The 17199-nt window shown below is 37.5% G+C and overlaps 1 protein-coding gene across 19 annotated transcripts; it reads right to left on the bottom strand.

Moving 5' to 3' along the window:
* Positions 1 to 11207: 11207 nt before the first annotated feature.
* LOC107863384 (nonsense-mediated mRNA decay factor SMG7) lies at positions 11208 to 16472 on the bottom strand. Of its 19 annotated transcripts, none has more exons than XR_007053151.1 (7): positions 15969 to 16470; positions 15301 to 15422; positions 14185 to 14311; positions 14050 to 14113; positions 13893 to 13974; positions 12126 to 12358; positions 11208 to 12048 (listed from the first exon to the last, which is right to left on the bottom strand). XR_007053151.1 is itself a non-coding variant. In XM_016709278.2 (3 exons), exons 2-3 carry the CDS (start codon positions 12257 to 12259, stop codon positions 11838 to 11840), a joined length of 345 nt encoding a protein of 114 aa, XP_016564764.2. In that variant the 5' UTR covers positions 12260 to 12358; positions 13819 to 14113; the 3' UTR covers positions 11208 to 11837. The 19 variants fall into 19 exon arrangements, 2 of the variants coding, with proteins under 2 accessions (XP_016564764.2, XP_047264479.1); XR_007053145.1 differs by having other exon boundaries at positions 13819 to 13974; positions 15969 to 16468; XR_007053148.1 differs by lacking the exon at positions 14185 to 14311 and having other exon boundaries at positions 13819 to 13974; positions 15969 to 16089; positions 16219 to 16466.
* Between the last annotated feature and the right edge of the window lie 727 nt (positions 16473 to 17199).

The raw sequence follows: 17199 nt of genomic DNA on the forward strand, positions 1-17199 counted from the left end.
TTGGAATACTATTTTGGCCATTGGCGTGATGCGGAAAGATCGTGTTGGGTGACTAGATTTTGATAAATGGGAAAATGGACTACTCCGCGATGTACCAATATCGCGGAGGTCCACTGGAATTGACGATTGCCATTTTTTGCCCTCTCCGATATGTGTTGAGTGCCGAGGTGGCACTTTGTCAACTTAAAAATGCCATAACTTCTCAAACGCGTGTCGGATTTATGCAAATTTGGTATCGACAAAAAGCTTATTCAATTCCCACACAATGGGGGTCTAAATCTAGATAATTCCATACGAAATAAATATTCCTAATTTTGGAAGCTATTTCTTAATATTCTATGAACAAATTTAAGCTAAGAAAAGTACAGGGTATTACAATATCTCCCCCTTGGGAACATTCATCCTCGAAGATAACTAGTTAAGCTTAAAATACTAAGGAATCTGAGGCTATAAGCTATCATGCAAAAGTGAAATAAAGTGAATGACTGAAACTCAATTAAAATTAGCTACTGAACTGATCTGAGAGTGCATGAATTCTCATGAAGATAACTATATAGCTGAATCTAAGACTGGAAAAGAACTGAATGAAGGAAAACTATTACCTTAGGCTAAATCTGAGTTTGTGGAGAAAAGATGTGAATACTTGGTACGCATGTCTGCTTCTGCTTCCCAAGTAGCACCCTCAACGGACTAATTTCGCCATAGAACTTTGACCAAGGGAACTTCTTTGTTCCTTAGTCTACGAATCTGATGATCAAGAATCTCTACTGGAACTTCTTCGTAAGAAAGGCTATTCTGAATATATGTGCTTTTAGAGGAACTATAACAGCTGAATAGTCCATGCACTTTTTCAACAAGGACACATTGAATACTGGATGAACTGAGGATAAGTCGGCGGGTATCTCAAGCTCATATGCCACATTCCCAACACGACTCAAAATTCGGAAGGGGCCGATATACCGGGGACTAAGCTTCCCGTTTTTGCCAAATCTCTTTACCCCTTTCATGGGTGAAACTTTCAGATACATAAGATCATAAACCTCAAACTCAAGATCTTTGCTTCTCACATCGGCATAAGATTTTTGAAAAGTTTGGGCTGCTTTTAATCTCTCTCTAATCAACTGAACTTTCTCCATGGCTTCAAACACCATGTCTGGCCCAATCAAAGCGGCCTCACCCAGTTCGAACCAACCAACTGGCGATCTATATCTCCGCCCATAAAGAGCCTCAAATAAAGCCATCTAAATACTAGCATGATAACTATTATTATATGTGATCTCAATCAACGACAAATGCTAATCCCAACTACTTTTGAAATCAAGAATACATGCCCTCAACATATCCTCTAAAGTCTGAATGGCCCTATCTGCCTGACCATCTGTCTGCAGATAAAAAGCTGAACTAAGATGAACTTTGGTACCAAGACCCTTCTGAAAGGCTCTCCAAAACTGAGAGGTAAACTGAGTACCCCTATCGATATGATAGACAATGGAACTCCATGCAATCTAACTAACTCCCGGATACACAACTTAGCATAATCTTCAGCCGTGTAAGACATATGAACTGGAAAGAAATGCGCTGACTTACTCAATCTATCTACAATAACCCAAATCGAATCATGCTGACGACGTAAATAGGGTAAACTAGTCATAAAATCCATATTCACCTCTTCCCACTTTCAAGTGGGGATACTAAACTCTTACAATGCACCACCAGGTCATTGATGCTCTACCTTATCCTGTTGACAAGTTGCACACTTAGCTACAAACTTTGCTATATCTCTCTTCATACCACTCCACCAATAGATTTCCCACAAGTCGCGGTACATCTTAGTAGCACCTGGATAAATAGAATAATACGCACCATGTGCTTCCGCCATAATACGCTATCTCAAATCATCAACACAAGGCAAACACAATCTATTCTAGTATCTCAACACACCATCTCCCCCTTGGGAGAAAACCTCTATCATTTAATCTTTGACTGACTCCTTCAGTTTGACCAAATAAGAATCCTCATTTTGCTTCTCCTTCACCTCTGAAACTAGGAAAGATTTGAAACTTCTCTTAACCCAAACGTTCCCTTCAGCTGAGTCAACCAACCTAACACCCAATCTAAATAACCGATGAACTTCCCAAACTAACTCTTTCTTACCATTTTTCACATGAGCAACACTGCACATAGATAATCTACTAAGGGTTTCTGCCACTACATTCGCCTTTCCCGGATGATACAACACACTCATATCATAATCTTTAAAAAACTCCAACCACCTTCTCTGATGAAGATTCAACTCCCTCTGAGTAAACACATACTGCAAGCTTTTGTGATCCGTGAACACATCAACATGCACCCCATACAAATAATGTCTCCAGATTTTCAAAGCAAACATAATAGCAGCTAACTCAAGATCATGGGTTGGGTAATTCCTTTCATGGGGCTTAAGCTGTCTAGAGGCTTAGGCATAACCTTACCTCTGTGCATCAAAACACAACACAAACTAACTCTAGAGGAATCACAATAAACCATAAAACCATCTGTACCATCTAATAACGGTAAAGTTAGGGCTGAAGTGAGTCGAGTCTTTAACTCCTGAAAACTCTTCTCGCAAGAATCTGACCACTGAAACTTAACTTTCTTTTGGGTCAATTTAGACATAGGAGACACGATAGATGAGAAACCCTTAACAAAGTTTCTGTAATAACCAACTTAACCCAAGAAACTCCTAATGTATGACGAGTAAATAGGTCTAGGCCAATTTATTATGGCTACTATCTTTTGGGGATCAACTCTAATACCCTCACTAGAAATAATGTGACCAACGAAAGCTACTGACCTTAGTCAAAATTCGCACTTGCTGAACTTGGCGAATAACTTGTGATCTCTAAGAGTCTATAACACAATTCTAAGATGGTCTGCATGATCATCCTCACTATGAGAGTAGACAAGAATATCATCGATAAAGACTTTGACAAACATGGCCAAATACTATTTGAACACTCTGTTAATCAAGTCCATGAAAGTTGTTGGGGTATTTGTTAGTTCAAATGACATGACTAGAAACTCAAAATGACCATAACGGGTTCAAAAAGTTGTCTTTAAAATATCACTTTCCTTTACTTTAAGCTGATAGCCGGATATAAGGTCTATCTTTGAGAAATAACTTGCACCTTGGAGTTGATCAAATAAGTCATCGATTCTAGGAAGAGAATATTTGTTTTTTACTGTGACCTTATTCAATTGATGATAGTCAATGCACATACACAAAAAACCATCTTTCTTTCGCACGAATAGGATGGGAGCACCCCATGGAGAAATACTAGGCCTTATGAAACCTTTATCTAAAAGATCTTTGAGTTTCTCCTTCAACTCCTTAATCTTAGCGGGATCCATATGATATGGAGGTATAGAAATAAGCTGAGTATCTGGGAGAAGGTCAATACCAAATTCTATTTCCCTATTGGGAGGTACCCCTGGCAAATCTTCGAGAAAAACATCAGGAAACTCACTGACCACACTAACTAACTCAACTATCGGAGTCTCAGACATAGTGTCTTTAAATTGAACAAGATGATAGATACACCTTTTGGAAATCAACTTTCGGGCTTTAAGATAAGATATGAAATGACTCTTGGGAGATACTGAATTACCTGACACTTAAAGACTGTCTCATCGGGGAACTAAAACTTTACCACTCGGGTGCAACAATCTATAGATGCATAACAAGAATGGAGTCAATTCATACCAAGAATAAGATCAAAGTCAACCATATCTAACTCTATTAGGTCTGCTAACATGACTTTATGAAGAACAGTGATAGGACATTTTTTATAGATTTGATTGGCAACAACTAACTCACCTACTGTGGTAGACACCAATAAAGGCTCAGGGATCTTTTCAGAACTAATCTCAAAATTTACTGCAATTAATGGGGTCACATAGGAAAAACTCGACCCAGGGTCTAACAACACATAAAAATCAAAATGAAAGACATGAAGCATACCAGTAACAACATCTGGTGAATGCTCCTGCTCCTGATAGGATTGTACAGCATAAAATCGATTCTGGTGCTGACCGCCACCGGTACTGGATAATGCACCCTGATGAGGAACTGGGTGACCTAAATGTGCTGGCGCACTAGTAGTTTGAGTCTAGGGATGATCATCTCCATTTCTCTGCTTAGCATATGCGAACTCTTTAATTTTATGACCCGACTTACCACAACCAAAATAACCCTTCTTACCAGCCAAGCACTCACTGTGATGATTTCTACCATACTTAACACAAGGAGGATAATAAGGTCTTCCACTTACACTATTCTGAGGTTTGGACATAGAAGACTTACCCCACTACTCTTGTTTACCTCTGGGAGCGGAAGCACTAGTTGAAAATAGTTCTGATATAGATGAATGATTCTAAAACTGCAAATAATTTCCTCCTTGAGACCTATTCTGACCATACTCAAATTGTCTTATTCTAGCCCTCTAATTATTTCTATCTCTCCCTTTTAACCTCTATGCCTCAATCTACTGAGAATGTATCATTAATCTTGCAAGATCCATGTCTTCAATGAGCATGGCAGTCCTACACTCATTGACTACCAGGCTAGACACTCCAGTAACAAACTTATTCATACTAGCCCTAGGATCAGCCATCGTGTCAGAGGCATACTTAGACAACTGATTGAACTTAAGGAAGTACTCTTTCATTGTCATCGAGCCTTGCCTTAAATTTACAAACTCTTCTATCTTAGCTCCCCTCATCTCACGTGGGAAGAACCTGTCTAGAAAAGCATCTTGAAACACCTGCCAACTTATAGGAATGGTATTCTTACCTCTGCCATTCTTCCACATCACTACTCAATTATATGATAATACTCTGTACTTCTATCCAGCTTGAAATTATCCCAAGAATGTTAGAAACTTACTTTGAAAGATGAATCCACTTTTATATATGTGGTATTCTTAAGATTTTCATTGAGGTTTTGGTTTTGGTGATAGGAATGAGGAGGAAGCAGCTTAGTTGGATTTTACGAGGGCTATTGGGTTGGTGGTGGTGAATTCGAGCTTTTCGAAGAAGGAGAATCACCTGATTACCTTTTGAAGTGCGATAGCCAAGACTCATATTGACTTTATGCTGCTAAGGAGGGGGGATAGGGTTTTATGTAAGGATTGTAAAATCATTCTGAGTGAGCATATTCTAACTCAGCACAGGCTCCTAGTGATGGACTTATTTATGAAGAGAAGCAAGAAGAGAAGGGTCGAGGAGGGTCAGCCTACAATTAGGTTGGGTGGCTTGATGCCAGATAGTGCACTGAAGATAGAAGAGAAAGTGGCAGTTTTGAGAGTGTGGGATTGTAGGGGAGACGTGGATTCCATATGGGATAAGTCTTCCAGTTGCATCACGGAGACTGCTAGAGAAGTGTTGGGTGTTTCGAGGGGTCGGACAGGATGACATAAAGGATATTGGTGGTAGAATGAAGATGTTAAGAAGAAAGTGGAGATTAAGAAGGGGGCGTATGTTAAGCTAATTGAGAGTAAATATGCAAAGGAGAAGAGAAAGAAGGAGGCTCAGCTTGCAGTTACGATAGCAAAATCAGTAACATTTGAGAGCTTGTATGCGGGGTTAGAGGAGAAAGACGGGGAAAATAGGATGTATAGGCTTGCTAAGGCTAGGGAATAGAAGGTTCGGGACCTCGACCAAGTGAAGTGCATTAAGAGAGAGGATGGTAGAGTTTTGGTAGAGGATGCCCATATTAAGAAGAGATGGTAGGAGTATTTCCATAGGCTTTTGAATAAGAAAGAGGACAGAGTCATTGAGTTAGGTGAGTTGGAACACTCAGAGGAGAGACATGATTTCAGTTATTATAGATGTTTTAAGGTTAGGGAGGTCAGGGAAGCTATTTTTATGATACGGATGGGTAGGGTAATGGGGCCTGATAAGATTCCGGTGGATTTTTGGAAGTTTTCAGATAAGGCAAGGTTAAGGTGGTTAAATGATTTATTTAATGGAATTTTTAAGACAGTGAGGATGCCTGAAGCCTAGAGGTGGAGTACGATGATTCCTTTATACAAAAAACAAGGGGGACATTCAGAGTTGCACCAACTATAGGGGTATTAAGCTGTTGAGTCATACTATAAAGATTTGGGAGAGGGTGGTGGAGTGGAGATTAAGGAAGATCGTGTCCATTTCAAAAAATTAGTTTGGTTTTATGCTCGGTCACTCAACGACAGAGGCAATACACCTGGTGAGGAGATTGGTAGAACAGTATAGGGAAAGAAAGAGGGATTTTCACATGGTGTTCATCGACTTGGAGAAGGCTTATAACTAAGTCCCTAGGGAGGTTCTTTGGAGATGCTTAGAGGCAAGAAGGGTCCCGGTGGTGTATATCAGAGCTATTAAGGACATGTACGATGGAGGGAAGACTTGGGTGAGAACGATGGGAAGGGACTCAGAATATTTTCTAGTCGAGATAGGGTTTGACTCTTAGTCTGTTCCTGTTTGTATTGGTGATGGATGTGCTGATGCGACGTATTCAAGAAGAGGTACCATGGTATATTTTTTTACGGATGATGCAATTTTGTTTGATGAGATGCGAGAGGGTATGAATAAAAAATTGGAGGTTTGGAGACAAACCCTGGAGTCCAAAGGGTTCAGGTTGAGTAGGTCCAAGACGGAGTATATGGAATGCAAGTTTAGAGACTTGAGGTAGGAGGATGATATAGTGGTGATGTTGGATTCCCAGGATGTTTGTAAGAGAGATAGTTTTAAGTATCTTGGGTCTATGACTCAAGGAAATGGCGAGATTGATGAGGATATCTCTAACCGTATTAGAGTAGGTTGGATGAAGTAGAGGATCACCTCGGGTGTGTTGTGTGATAAGAAGGTACCACTTAAGCTTAAAGGCAAATTCTATAAAGTGGCAGTCCATCCAGCTATATTATATGGAGCAGAGTGTGGCCAGTTCAGAACTCCCACATTCAAAAATTAAAGGTAGCAGAAATGATAATATTGCATTAGATATGTGGACTTACTAGAGAGGATAGAGTTTGGAATAAGATAGTTCGGGAAAAGTGGGAGTGGCTTCGGTGAAGGACAAGATGCGGGAAGGAATGATGAGATAGTTTGGGCATGTGATGAGGAGGGGCACGGATACCCCAGTTCGTAGGTGTGAGAGGCTAGCAATGGATGGCTTTCAGAGAAGGAGAGGTAGGCCGAATAAGTACTGGAGGAAAGTTATTAGACATAATATGGAGCAGCTACAGCTTACTGAGGACGTGACCTTGGATAGGAAGGTGTGGAGGTCGCGGATAAGGGTAAAAGGCCCCGTGCATGGGTTGTAGCTAGTAGTAGAAGAGCTCATGTATAGCTGGGTTAGTAATCCCAGGACTATGTCCATAGGTGGGGGTCATACTTTTCGGTTGCCATATTTCTTATCTCTTATTCTATATTACGCTTATTTATCTTATTTTGTATTGCTCTGATTTCTATTTTATTTTTAGTATGGCTTATTCCTTTTATGTTATGCCACCCACCATGCTTAATGGTGCATTACGCTCTTGCTTACTATTCTCTATCTTGAGTCGGGGGTCTATCAAAAATAGCCTCTCTACTTCTTTGGAGGTAGCGGTATGGACTGCGTACATTCTACCCTCCTTAGACTCCACTTTGTGGGAATACAGTGGGTTTGCTGTTGTTGTTTTCACTTTTTTTTAGTGGAAAATTGAATAAGCTTTCCATCAATATCCATTTCATCAAAATCCAATATCGGGGTAGAAGGTTATGGTCAAAATACAGAAAGCAGTCAAAACCGCCCAGGTGCGACGGTGAGGGTCGATAGACCGTCGAGCTAGCGATGGACCATTGCCCAAGCCATTGCAGCAGAGGCAGTGAGACCACATTCTGCCTAAGGATGATGGCTCAAGCCGACAGACTGTTGATCTAGCAACGGACCGTCACCCAAGCCTTTGTAGGAGAGGCAGTGAACCTCTATTCTGCCCAGGTACGATGGTCAGGACCAACGGACTATCGACCCAGCGATAGACCATTGCACCAACCATCGCATATTTTATTCGATGATTTCGTGTTATTTTAAAAGGACTTTTTGGTCTTTTCCCACCCTTTTAATATTCAGACAAAAGCCAAAACCAAAGCACATGGCTTCATACTTTCCAAAGACATCAAAAATTAGTGCTTTCTCTCAAAGATAATCCCCAAGAGCAAGATCCAAATCTTTCTTCAAGAGACTAACAGATTCAAGTTCTTCAAGCCCAAGGACTTCAAGAAACTCACAATCAAGGTATGTCATGTTTTGATTCGTGGGTCCCTTTCACCCATGAAGCTCAAGAATATCTTTTCAAAATTCAAGATTTGTGTATTTATGAATGTTCATGATTTAAATTGAATTGAAATTCATGTTCATGATGTTGTGGGGTTTTGATTCATGTTTGAAATTACATATTCCAATGATTGACCCTAGTATATGATGATTTGCATAATAATCATGATAAACCCTTCAAATTTACAAATTTATCTATGCAACCATGACAATTACATCCATTGATGATGGTATAACCAAAGTATGTTCCCCATGTGTTTAATTAAATTCCTATATGAAGGAAAAGTGCCATACTAGTGTGATAATATGAAATCCCCATCCAAGTATAAGTTTATGCATGTCAAATGTTTGATGAAATGATTTAGTCAGTGAATTATGGATACATGTGTAGCCCTTGTAGTGCTTTAGAACTTGTACTTCATGAAATCTCCAATTTATTATATTATGGATTATTGATGTTGGTCATGTATTCAAGAAAGTCATGCTTTGTCAGTTTCTTCCCATCGAGTCCTGGGGGTACTTGTACCCAAAAAATTTAGCTGTGTGCCTAGAATCAGTGTCATGTTTTCAAGATACTCTCAGTCATGCCATGATCTATAGAATTCAGTCAGTCTCATAACTCAGAAAAACTCAGTAATCTCAGTAGTATTCCATCAGTCCACGAAAATTCAGTTAACTCAGTCCAGTCAGTTCAGTTAATCATGTTCAGTGTCTATTCAGATGGGAGTAGAAATTAGCACCGAGTGAACCCAAGGATGGGAACCCACCTGTTATATGAGGGTGTGATTCTTAGAAGTAATCCTTGCGTTCCAGAACTACGTAGCCAACATAGGTTGAAACATCATAGCCTGTTAGATAAGGGTAGATAAGGTGGCTTAATTTGTTATATGAGGGTTCCCACCGTTCTCACTAGAGTTACCTATTATATGAGGGTTACTCACAGATTGTCGTTACTAGTGGCGCGGTATTGACACCCTTCCAATTGGGGTTACAGATTGGACCCTAACTCAGCTATATTGCGTTATTTGGGGCATGTTGGTTAGATGACTACTTCCCACAGTTTCAATTACAGACTAGGACTATCAGATATAATCATTCAGTCTCAGTAATAGAACTCAGATAGTTCTACAGAATTTAGGACTAGCAGATATAGTCAACTAAGAACAGCATGGAACTCAGCTAGTTCAATCAGAAACTAGACTGTCAGATACAGTCGCTCAGTATTAGTTATCTCAGTTATATAGTTATCAGTATCGCATATTATCAGTACTTATATTCAGTAATCATGTTATCATGAACTCAGTTATAGTTGTTATGTATTCATGTATGTATTCTCATATCCATGTTATTCAGTCAGTTAGTATAGTTCATACATGTGAACCCTTTGTATTCAGCCTACCTCACATGTATACCAGTACATTCAAATGTACTTACACATTTACGCTACGGTGTTTTATACCATAGTTTCAAAAGCATGAGTTCCATAGCATCAGTAGCATTCAAGTCTCAGCAGTCAGAGTTAGCAGTAAGTCCTTATCCTTCGAGGACATGACCATTACTTTATTATCTCATTAATTAATTTATTTCAGTAGTTAGAGTTAGTTAGGGACATGTCCCATCAACTCCTTATTCAGACAGTTCAATTTTAGAGGCTTTCAGACTACAAAATGTTTAGACAGATTATTTAAGTTCATGTTTGGTATTGATATACGGCACTCTCAGATAGTATGCTTTATCCGTTTTGAAATTTATGGCATGTTTCAGTCTATTATTTTTGCATTTTACATGATGTCATACAGTATACAGGTACAGATATCAGTCATGGGTTAGCTTGTGGTCCTTCGGAGTCATGAGCACCATGTAGCGTTTTAGGTACCAGATTCTAGGCGTTACACATACGCTACATCCTTCGATCTATAGGATGCTAAATCTACACTCTCCTCCTCAGAAACATGCATAATCTGGGTGATCTTCTTCATCTCATCTAGATAAAGTTATGGGTCCTCACCTACTTTTGACCCAAAGAACTCTGGCGGGTTTATTCTCATGAAGTCTCTAATTTTAGCTGTAACTGTTATCTTTCTGTAAAGCATAATCTGAGTAAACCTATGAGCCTTTGCACTTAGTTTTTTAAAAGCTTTTCTTACTAGTAGGGAAATATGTAAAACAATTTACTTACTTTTACTGGCAGGAAGGTTCTCTTAACCGACATAAACCATGCAAGCTACATGGAGTCCAACGTGTCGTCCTCCTAAGGAAGAAACCTCATATTAGGGAGAGGTGTCATACTCTTGCCAGGGAGTATAACCTCAGCTTAAGTGATCACTATCTCAGCCCACTATGGGCACTTCAATCTCAATTCTACGGTGCCACACACTACAATATTTTAGTCCTACTGCCACCCTTGTAAAGTGTGGCCTAAAGTAGCAAAAAGTGTGGCCATTGATCAAAGGCTACGCTTTTGAACTTTAGACAACACTTTTTGGGAGGTGGCCTAAAGAGGGGTAATCTTTTACTTTAGGCCAGACTTTTCAAGTGTTGCCACATCAGCTACATTTAAAAGTGTGGCCATTAAAGTGCAAAGGTCACGCTTTGCAGCTTCTTATTGGCTACACTACTATCTGATAAAGCTACACTTTTAAAGTGTTGCCTTAACTTTTTTATTGGGCACGCTTACTTTTTTATTGGGCACGCTTTATAAGCGTAGCTTTTGTATAGCACATCTATAGCAACACCTAAAAAACGTGGCTAGTTCTTTATTACTGACCACATTTCAAAATTGTCGCCTTTTATACATCCTCTATAACAACACTTACAAAATGTAAGCATAATTTAGATACATGCCACAATTTAATTAATAAGTCAATACTTTTGAAGAGTGGAAATATTATTTAAAATTTGGTAGTTTAGGCTACGTTTTACAAATATCGCATTAGGCATAAAATGTTAGTAATTGAAAAATAATTATTTTGAACGGAATATATACATCACTAATCACATTACATATACATACATATATATAGTCTCACGCACCAATTAGCTAATAAATGGCATTAGGCATATATTTCTCTTGATTTCCACAATCACCACCAACAGAATGGCTCCTTGAGAAGTCAAGGATAAGCTGTGCTCGAAGAACAATTCCTCCAAGTTCAAAATCTTCTGGCAATGCAAGCCGATTCCCACTCTCACCTTCATCATCCCTGCTCATATTGAAAAAGCATGTTTTATCTTCATCTTCATGGACAAACTTAGACCCAGTCGACATTAGCTTATTAAAAAAAGTGATGCAGTTCTTAGAGAAAAAAGATCTAGTCGTCGCTTGTTTCTCCTATGACTCATTACCAAGTGCAATATCTTGATGGCACACCAACCATTCAATGAAAACCAAAATACCAGGCAATAAGAAGCTTGATGAGGGATCATTTAATTAGATATATCTCTCAACCACATGACCCATGAACTCAAAAGCAACAGTAAATGCATTCTGTAGAAGAACTCATCTCTGCAGAATCTCATCATATAACTGATTATCACTTTCCCTAATCACATTATGGATGGTGAATATTAAGATGGCCACGAGCCTGATAATTGCCAGTTTGGAGTCAGCAGCATCTGAACCAAAACTATACTTCTCATCAGACCCAGAAGAGAGAAGCTCAAGCAGATCATTCTTAACCATCAACAACACTTCTTCAAAAGTCTCCAAGCTGAGTAAAGATAATAAGAAGTTAACGTCATTACTCAGTTCTGTTAGTCATCAATAGAATCTTAGACAGGAACATACCTAGTGCGCGTGAAGAGAATACCGTTCAACCGATCGAATCCAGTGCTAAAGTTTTTGAAGATTTCAGATATATTTGAAGTATTTTCCTTCGATATACTTGCTTCAACCTTTTCATCTTTCAGAGACTGCCTCATTTCATATTTACCTCTTCCTTTACCAGTTGTTCGTGAAGGAGCTGCCTTGATAGCTGAAGCCTTAGCATCCCCTGGAAGCTGGGAGTAACACAGACGATTCTGACATAACAAAGAAACCAATTAACACCAAGATCATCCATATAGCCTATATTGCAACCGAAGAAGAAATTGTCCAAACGGAAAGAAAAAATGTCCAGAAAACTTTAGCATGAAAGAGTCTTTTGGGAGGAACTTGAACAATATATACTACATAATGACATATTGATCACTACTTGACATACTAAAAAAGGATCCAAACTGAAGTTCCACACTTCCAGCGACTGAAAAGATGGAAATCAAAGTTCCACAACAGGATCTCGAGAACTTCCTACAAATGGTATTTAGGTGTCTATATTGCTTCAAAAAATCAGTTCAAAATGAAATTCTATAACATAATCTGCACCTATGCTTTATATCATTCTTTTCTCTATATAATAATTCATATTTCTTTTTATTTAAGACCAAAACCACATGAGTACGCTTTATCACTCTCAAATGATTAACTAACAAGTGAATTCTTCCTAGTTTGATCGGATAACTAATTACTCTCCCATGACGCAAGAACCAAGATGAAGCTACTTATTACACATCAGGAAAAAGGACAAAGGAAAGGGGGAAACATAAGCAACCACAGAATTACGGCCAGGAGAAAATTGACAAATATAAGGCATCTTCATAAAAATAAATCAAACCTCTATATAGTAAGCATACAATAATTAATGATAATGATAACCTTAAGGGGTCGTTTCAATATAACTGAACCATTGACTTTTACAGGATATAGTGCGGCAATCAAAAGCTTGACTCTAGTTTCAATATATTATGGTTTTCCAAGACATCAAAGCATACGCATGACTGAACTTTCTAACGCAATATTGAACAATTGTATGAGTAAACAATGAGTATAAGTAGATCTACTAGCTCAGCCATAGCCAAAATATGGATCAGAGTGCTTAGAAGGGCCAATTGCATCACTGGATCAGTAAAAAGTCTACAATCTGTTTATCCAAAGCACTTTTCAAATGAATTTACCAAACACAAATTATTTTTTTTAAAAGCACTTTTCTAAAAAGCTATTTCATAAAAGTGACTCCCAATTAAGCAGTTTTGTAACAATAATCTCAAATGGGCTCACAATCTAAGAAAGTTGCACTTATGCAAAAAATTAGATACTTTTAAATAGAGAATTCTCCATCAATAAGTAGCAGAAAATCCACACACTTGATCGGAAGCATGGGTAAAATTTCTCTCAGCCAGCCAGCCTAAAAATACTATCTTGTCTAGTTATGCTACAAAATGGAATCTATGGACATAACAGCTACATTAGTGGAAGAAATAAGGTTGTCATATTTAACCTTACCGCCCAGCCACAAGTGATGTATTTTATAACAGCCATAGCCAAAACTAAATAAATTATCCATGACTAACATTACCAAACAAGTTTCTAACTCCCTTACACATCCAATAAAAGTTACATGAAAACCAAATTTAAAAAAGCAATCCAGCTTTCAAACACTTACCGCCAGGAAGTGGTAATATTTCGAGTTTTTCTGTCTAGCTGAAGGTTTTCTAAGGTAGATGTAGCACGACTTACATCTTCTGCAAGTTCATCATTGTCATATCTCCAGTTGTATTCATCCGTCCTGTATCCACATATCGACGAACCCCTCTTCTATCTAAACCCGCAACCATATGAACAAGATTAAACATTTATCTAGGAATTATACAAATAAAGCAAGTACACTACATACTAGATGACTGGGCAGCAGGACCTAGCCTGTGGAATGAGGATGGTCTCAAGTCAAGATGTCAAAACTGAAAAGAGAAATAACTAAATAAATAAACAAATGCAAAAGAGATGACATAATAGTGTCTTATGTGAAAACCTTCCCAATGGAGGTAAGCCCCCGGAAACTGAAGATGAAGGCATCCGTATTTTCATTATTTCTAAATTGGGAAAAGAATCAGCATCTGCTGTCAATCTCTGTCAGCACTCCTTCCTTTAGATAGATTCTGCAGCGCAGATTTTAAATACTTGCCATAATGCTAATTCCTAATAGATAAACTTGTATATTCACTATAGTCAATTCGATTGCAGGAAAGCGTGAACTGCAAATGCTATAACTATCATTTAGTGGAACTACTTAAACATTTTAAAGACTAACAACACCTGGAACAGGAGACCATTGAGCCATCACAAAAAGCAATGGAGATTTCAACACAAGGTCAATAATCAGTTTCTACCAACGCAAGTTACATGTATTAACACAGATACACTTGTGTACACTTGAAATTATTTAAAACCAGCATCTACAGAATAGGGAATGCTCTTCACTAAGTCAAGCGTATCTGAGCAAGGTTAATGGTTCAAAAACAAACCCGTGGTATTTATAGCACCAGGCAGATATACCTCATGGGACAAAGAAAAGACAGGAGTGTTTGAAGTATAACAAAGAAACAAATCATGTTGAATAAATTAAGCTTAATGGTCTCTGTTTCTCTTTTGATAAAATTAGCTTAGTGATATACATTGTTGTATTGGTCAGTATCTCTAGTAAATCAAGAGAACTGTTCCTAATTAGGCCTTGATGCTTTCAACTTATTTACTTCCATCCTCCTCTTTGATTAGCTTCTTGGGACCTTTAGTAACATGTTTACCCCTTAGGACCACATTTGGTCATGTTTGGAATTTGTAAACAATTTATCGTTCTATAGAGGGCAAAATACAAGGAGAATTTGGATACCACAAGGTGAGAGGGCAACAACTGCATTAGGATGTTGAGACAACTACTCTTTACAAACTGAACTATTTATATATTTAACATGTTCCATAGACCTCTGTTATTGAATTCATCCTTCTCGACATTTAATTCTTTTCAAGGATGATAAACAACAAACAAGTCGATAGGATTATCAATGCTAATCTCCCCATATTTTGTATTCTTCTAATGTCCTACTAATAGAAACACAAGCATACCACAATATAAGAAGTTTTATCAAACCTCATACTCAAGAATCCTTAGAGAACATCCAAAAGCAATGGACCACTATCCCCATTCCCATTAAGATTGTATCCATTTTTGCTGCTAAATTCTTTTAGCACTGATTTCCAAGAATCCTTTTGCTGCAAACAAGAAATCTCTTGTAAATTGAAGTACTAACTCATAATTTTTACAAATTGATTTAAATTCATTGAGCAAAGCTGTACAATATTATCAAATTACACTCTGGTAAATAAACTTTAAGTGTATGGTTTAATTTAGCCTAGTAAAAATATTCACATATCAGTGCAGTTAGCAGCCTTCTTGCATCCAGCAAGGGTGTAAAACAAAAAAGTTACAAGGATCAATGTGGGAGAATATATGAAATATTCACTCTAATTAACTACTAAAAGCTATCTCCATTCACTGTTATAAAATTACAGTGCATATGGTAAGAGGAATTTTGCCATAAAAGTAATATTTTGTGTCTACTATGTAAATATCAGTGTACTATGTAAGAATACTTAAGCAACTATATATGTTATTCTCTTTAAGGTAATTGTGCAATGGAAACAAGAAACATGTGTACAATCTACACCACTTCAACAATCAAAACAAATTTAAAATAAACATGATCTTAAAGCATAAGGAGCAAAAGTCCAAAATAATTAAAACATATAACTGAGAACCTAAAGGGGAATCATTGTTGAAATTCGGGTTGCCCCTCCAAGCTACAGTCATAGCTCCGTTACCCATGAACTCTACACACCTCAATCATCACAGGCTCACATTGTAACATCACCACGACCACTAACAACAACAACAACAACATCAATGACAATGAAAACCCCTTTTCAAGGATTTAAACGCAAGACATATATGATGATGATGTGTAAAGAGAATTGAAAGAAGTAACAACAAAAGGATAAAATCTTAAACCCTAAATCCTTTATTTCTTTATGTGTGGATATATATATCCTTTAAATTTCTTCGAATCGATTGCGAACTGAGCTACGGTGAGATGAAATTTGAGTATTTTGGGCAATGAAATTTGAAGAAATTTGATGGATCCCATGGATTTGAAGAATTTTGGGCATAGATTATTGTGTGTGATAATAATATTTGGAAAAGGATTTTATGAGAGAGAATCGATATATCCTAGAGTGTAAATGCCTACTTTTATTAATTATTTTTAGCTAATTATATATTGGAGGGAGAGTGAAATATTTATGAAAATTTTAGGCCATATTTTAAAAGTGCTGTCTTTTAAATTATATTAATACCACATTTAAAAGTGTAGTTATATATATAAATAAGTATTGCCAATTAAATCCTGATTTGTCAATGCTCGTAAAGTGTGGCCTATATTGTTAAGGACCACGTTTTTAAAGTGTTGCCAAAATTAATGTGGCCAAAAGCTAAATATTAAGGCTACACTTCAAAAGCGTGGTCTTTAATAGTATAGGCCACACTTTATAAGTGTTGTTCAAATTTAGTGTGGCTAAAAGACTAAAATGTTGTAATGACATAGTTTTGGGGTATGAGACCTTGGAATCATACTCAACTCGGTGATAAATACTACTTCATTTAATTTACTACGCTCATCTTATTGGAAAACCACTTTAAAACTAGCATAAGGGTTTAGTATAAAACCAGTTATGCACTTATCTGAATCAATCTATAAATGAAGTTATTTTGCTTTCTGTAATCTGTAAAGTAGATTTCAAAACTTATCTGGTGATCAAAAGATCAAAATTTTATTGAAAATCTGTAAATAATCTAATAATAGGATGATTAAAACATCATCTTTCTTGAAATAATAATATTCGATCTTGGGGTAATAACCCATGCTTCAATCTCATGTCAAAACATTAAAATAATCATGCTTGATATTGAAAACAATGATAGTTCATCTCAAAA

Source organism: Capsicum annuum, chromosome 3 (assembly GCF_002878395.1).
Source record: "Capsicum annuum cultivar UCD-10X-F1 chromosome 3, UCD10Xv1.1, whole genome shotgun sequence".
Lineage (NCBI taxonomy): Eukaryota > Viridiplantae > Streptophyta > Magnoliopsida > Solanales > Solanaceae > Capsicum > Capsicum annuum.

Excerpts from the sequence above, each read along its gene's own strand:
- LOC107863384 (XM_016709278.2), bottom strand. The coding sequence starts at position 12,259 with ATGAGGCAGTCTCTGAAAGATGAAAAGGTTGAAGCAAGTATATCGAAG. Across the intron at positions 12,049-12,125 it reads ATTCTCTTCACGCGCACTAG|CTTGGAGACTTTTGAAGAAG; the intron begins GTATGTTCCTGT and ends ATCTTTACTCAG.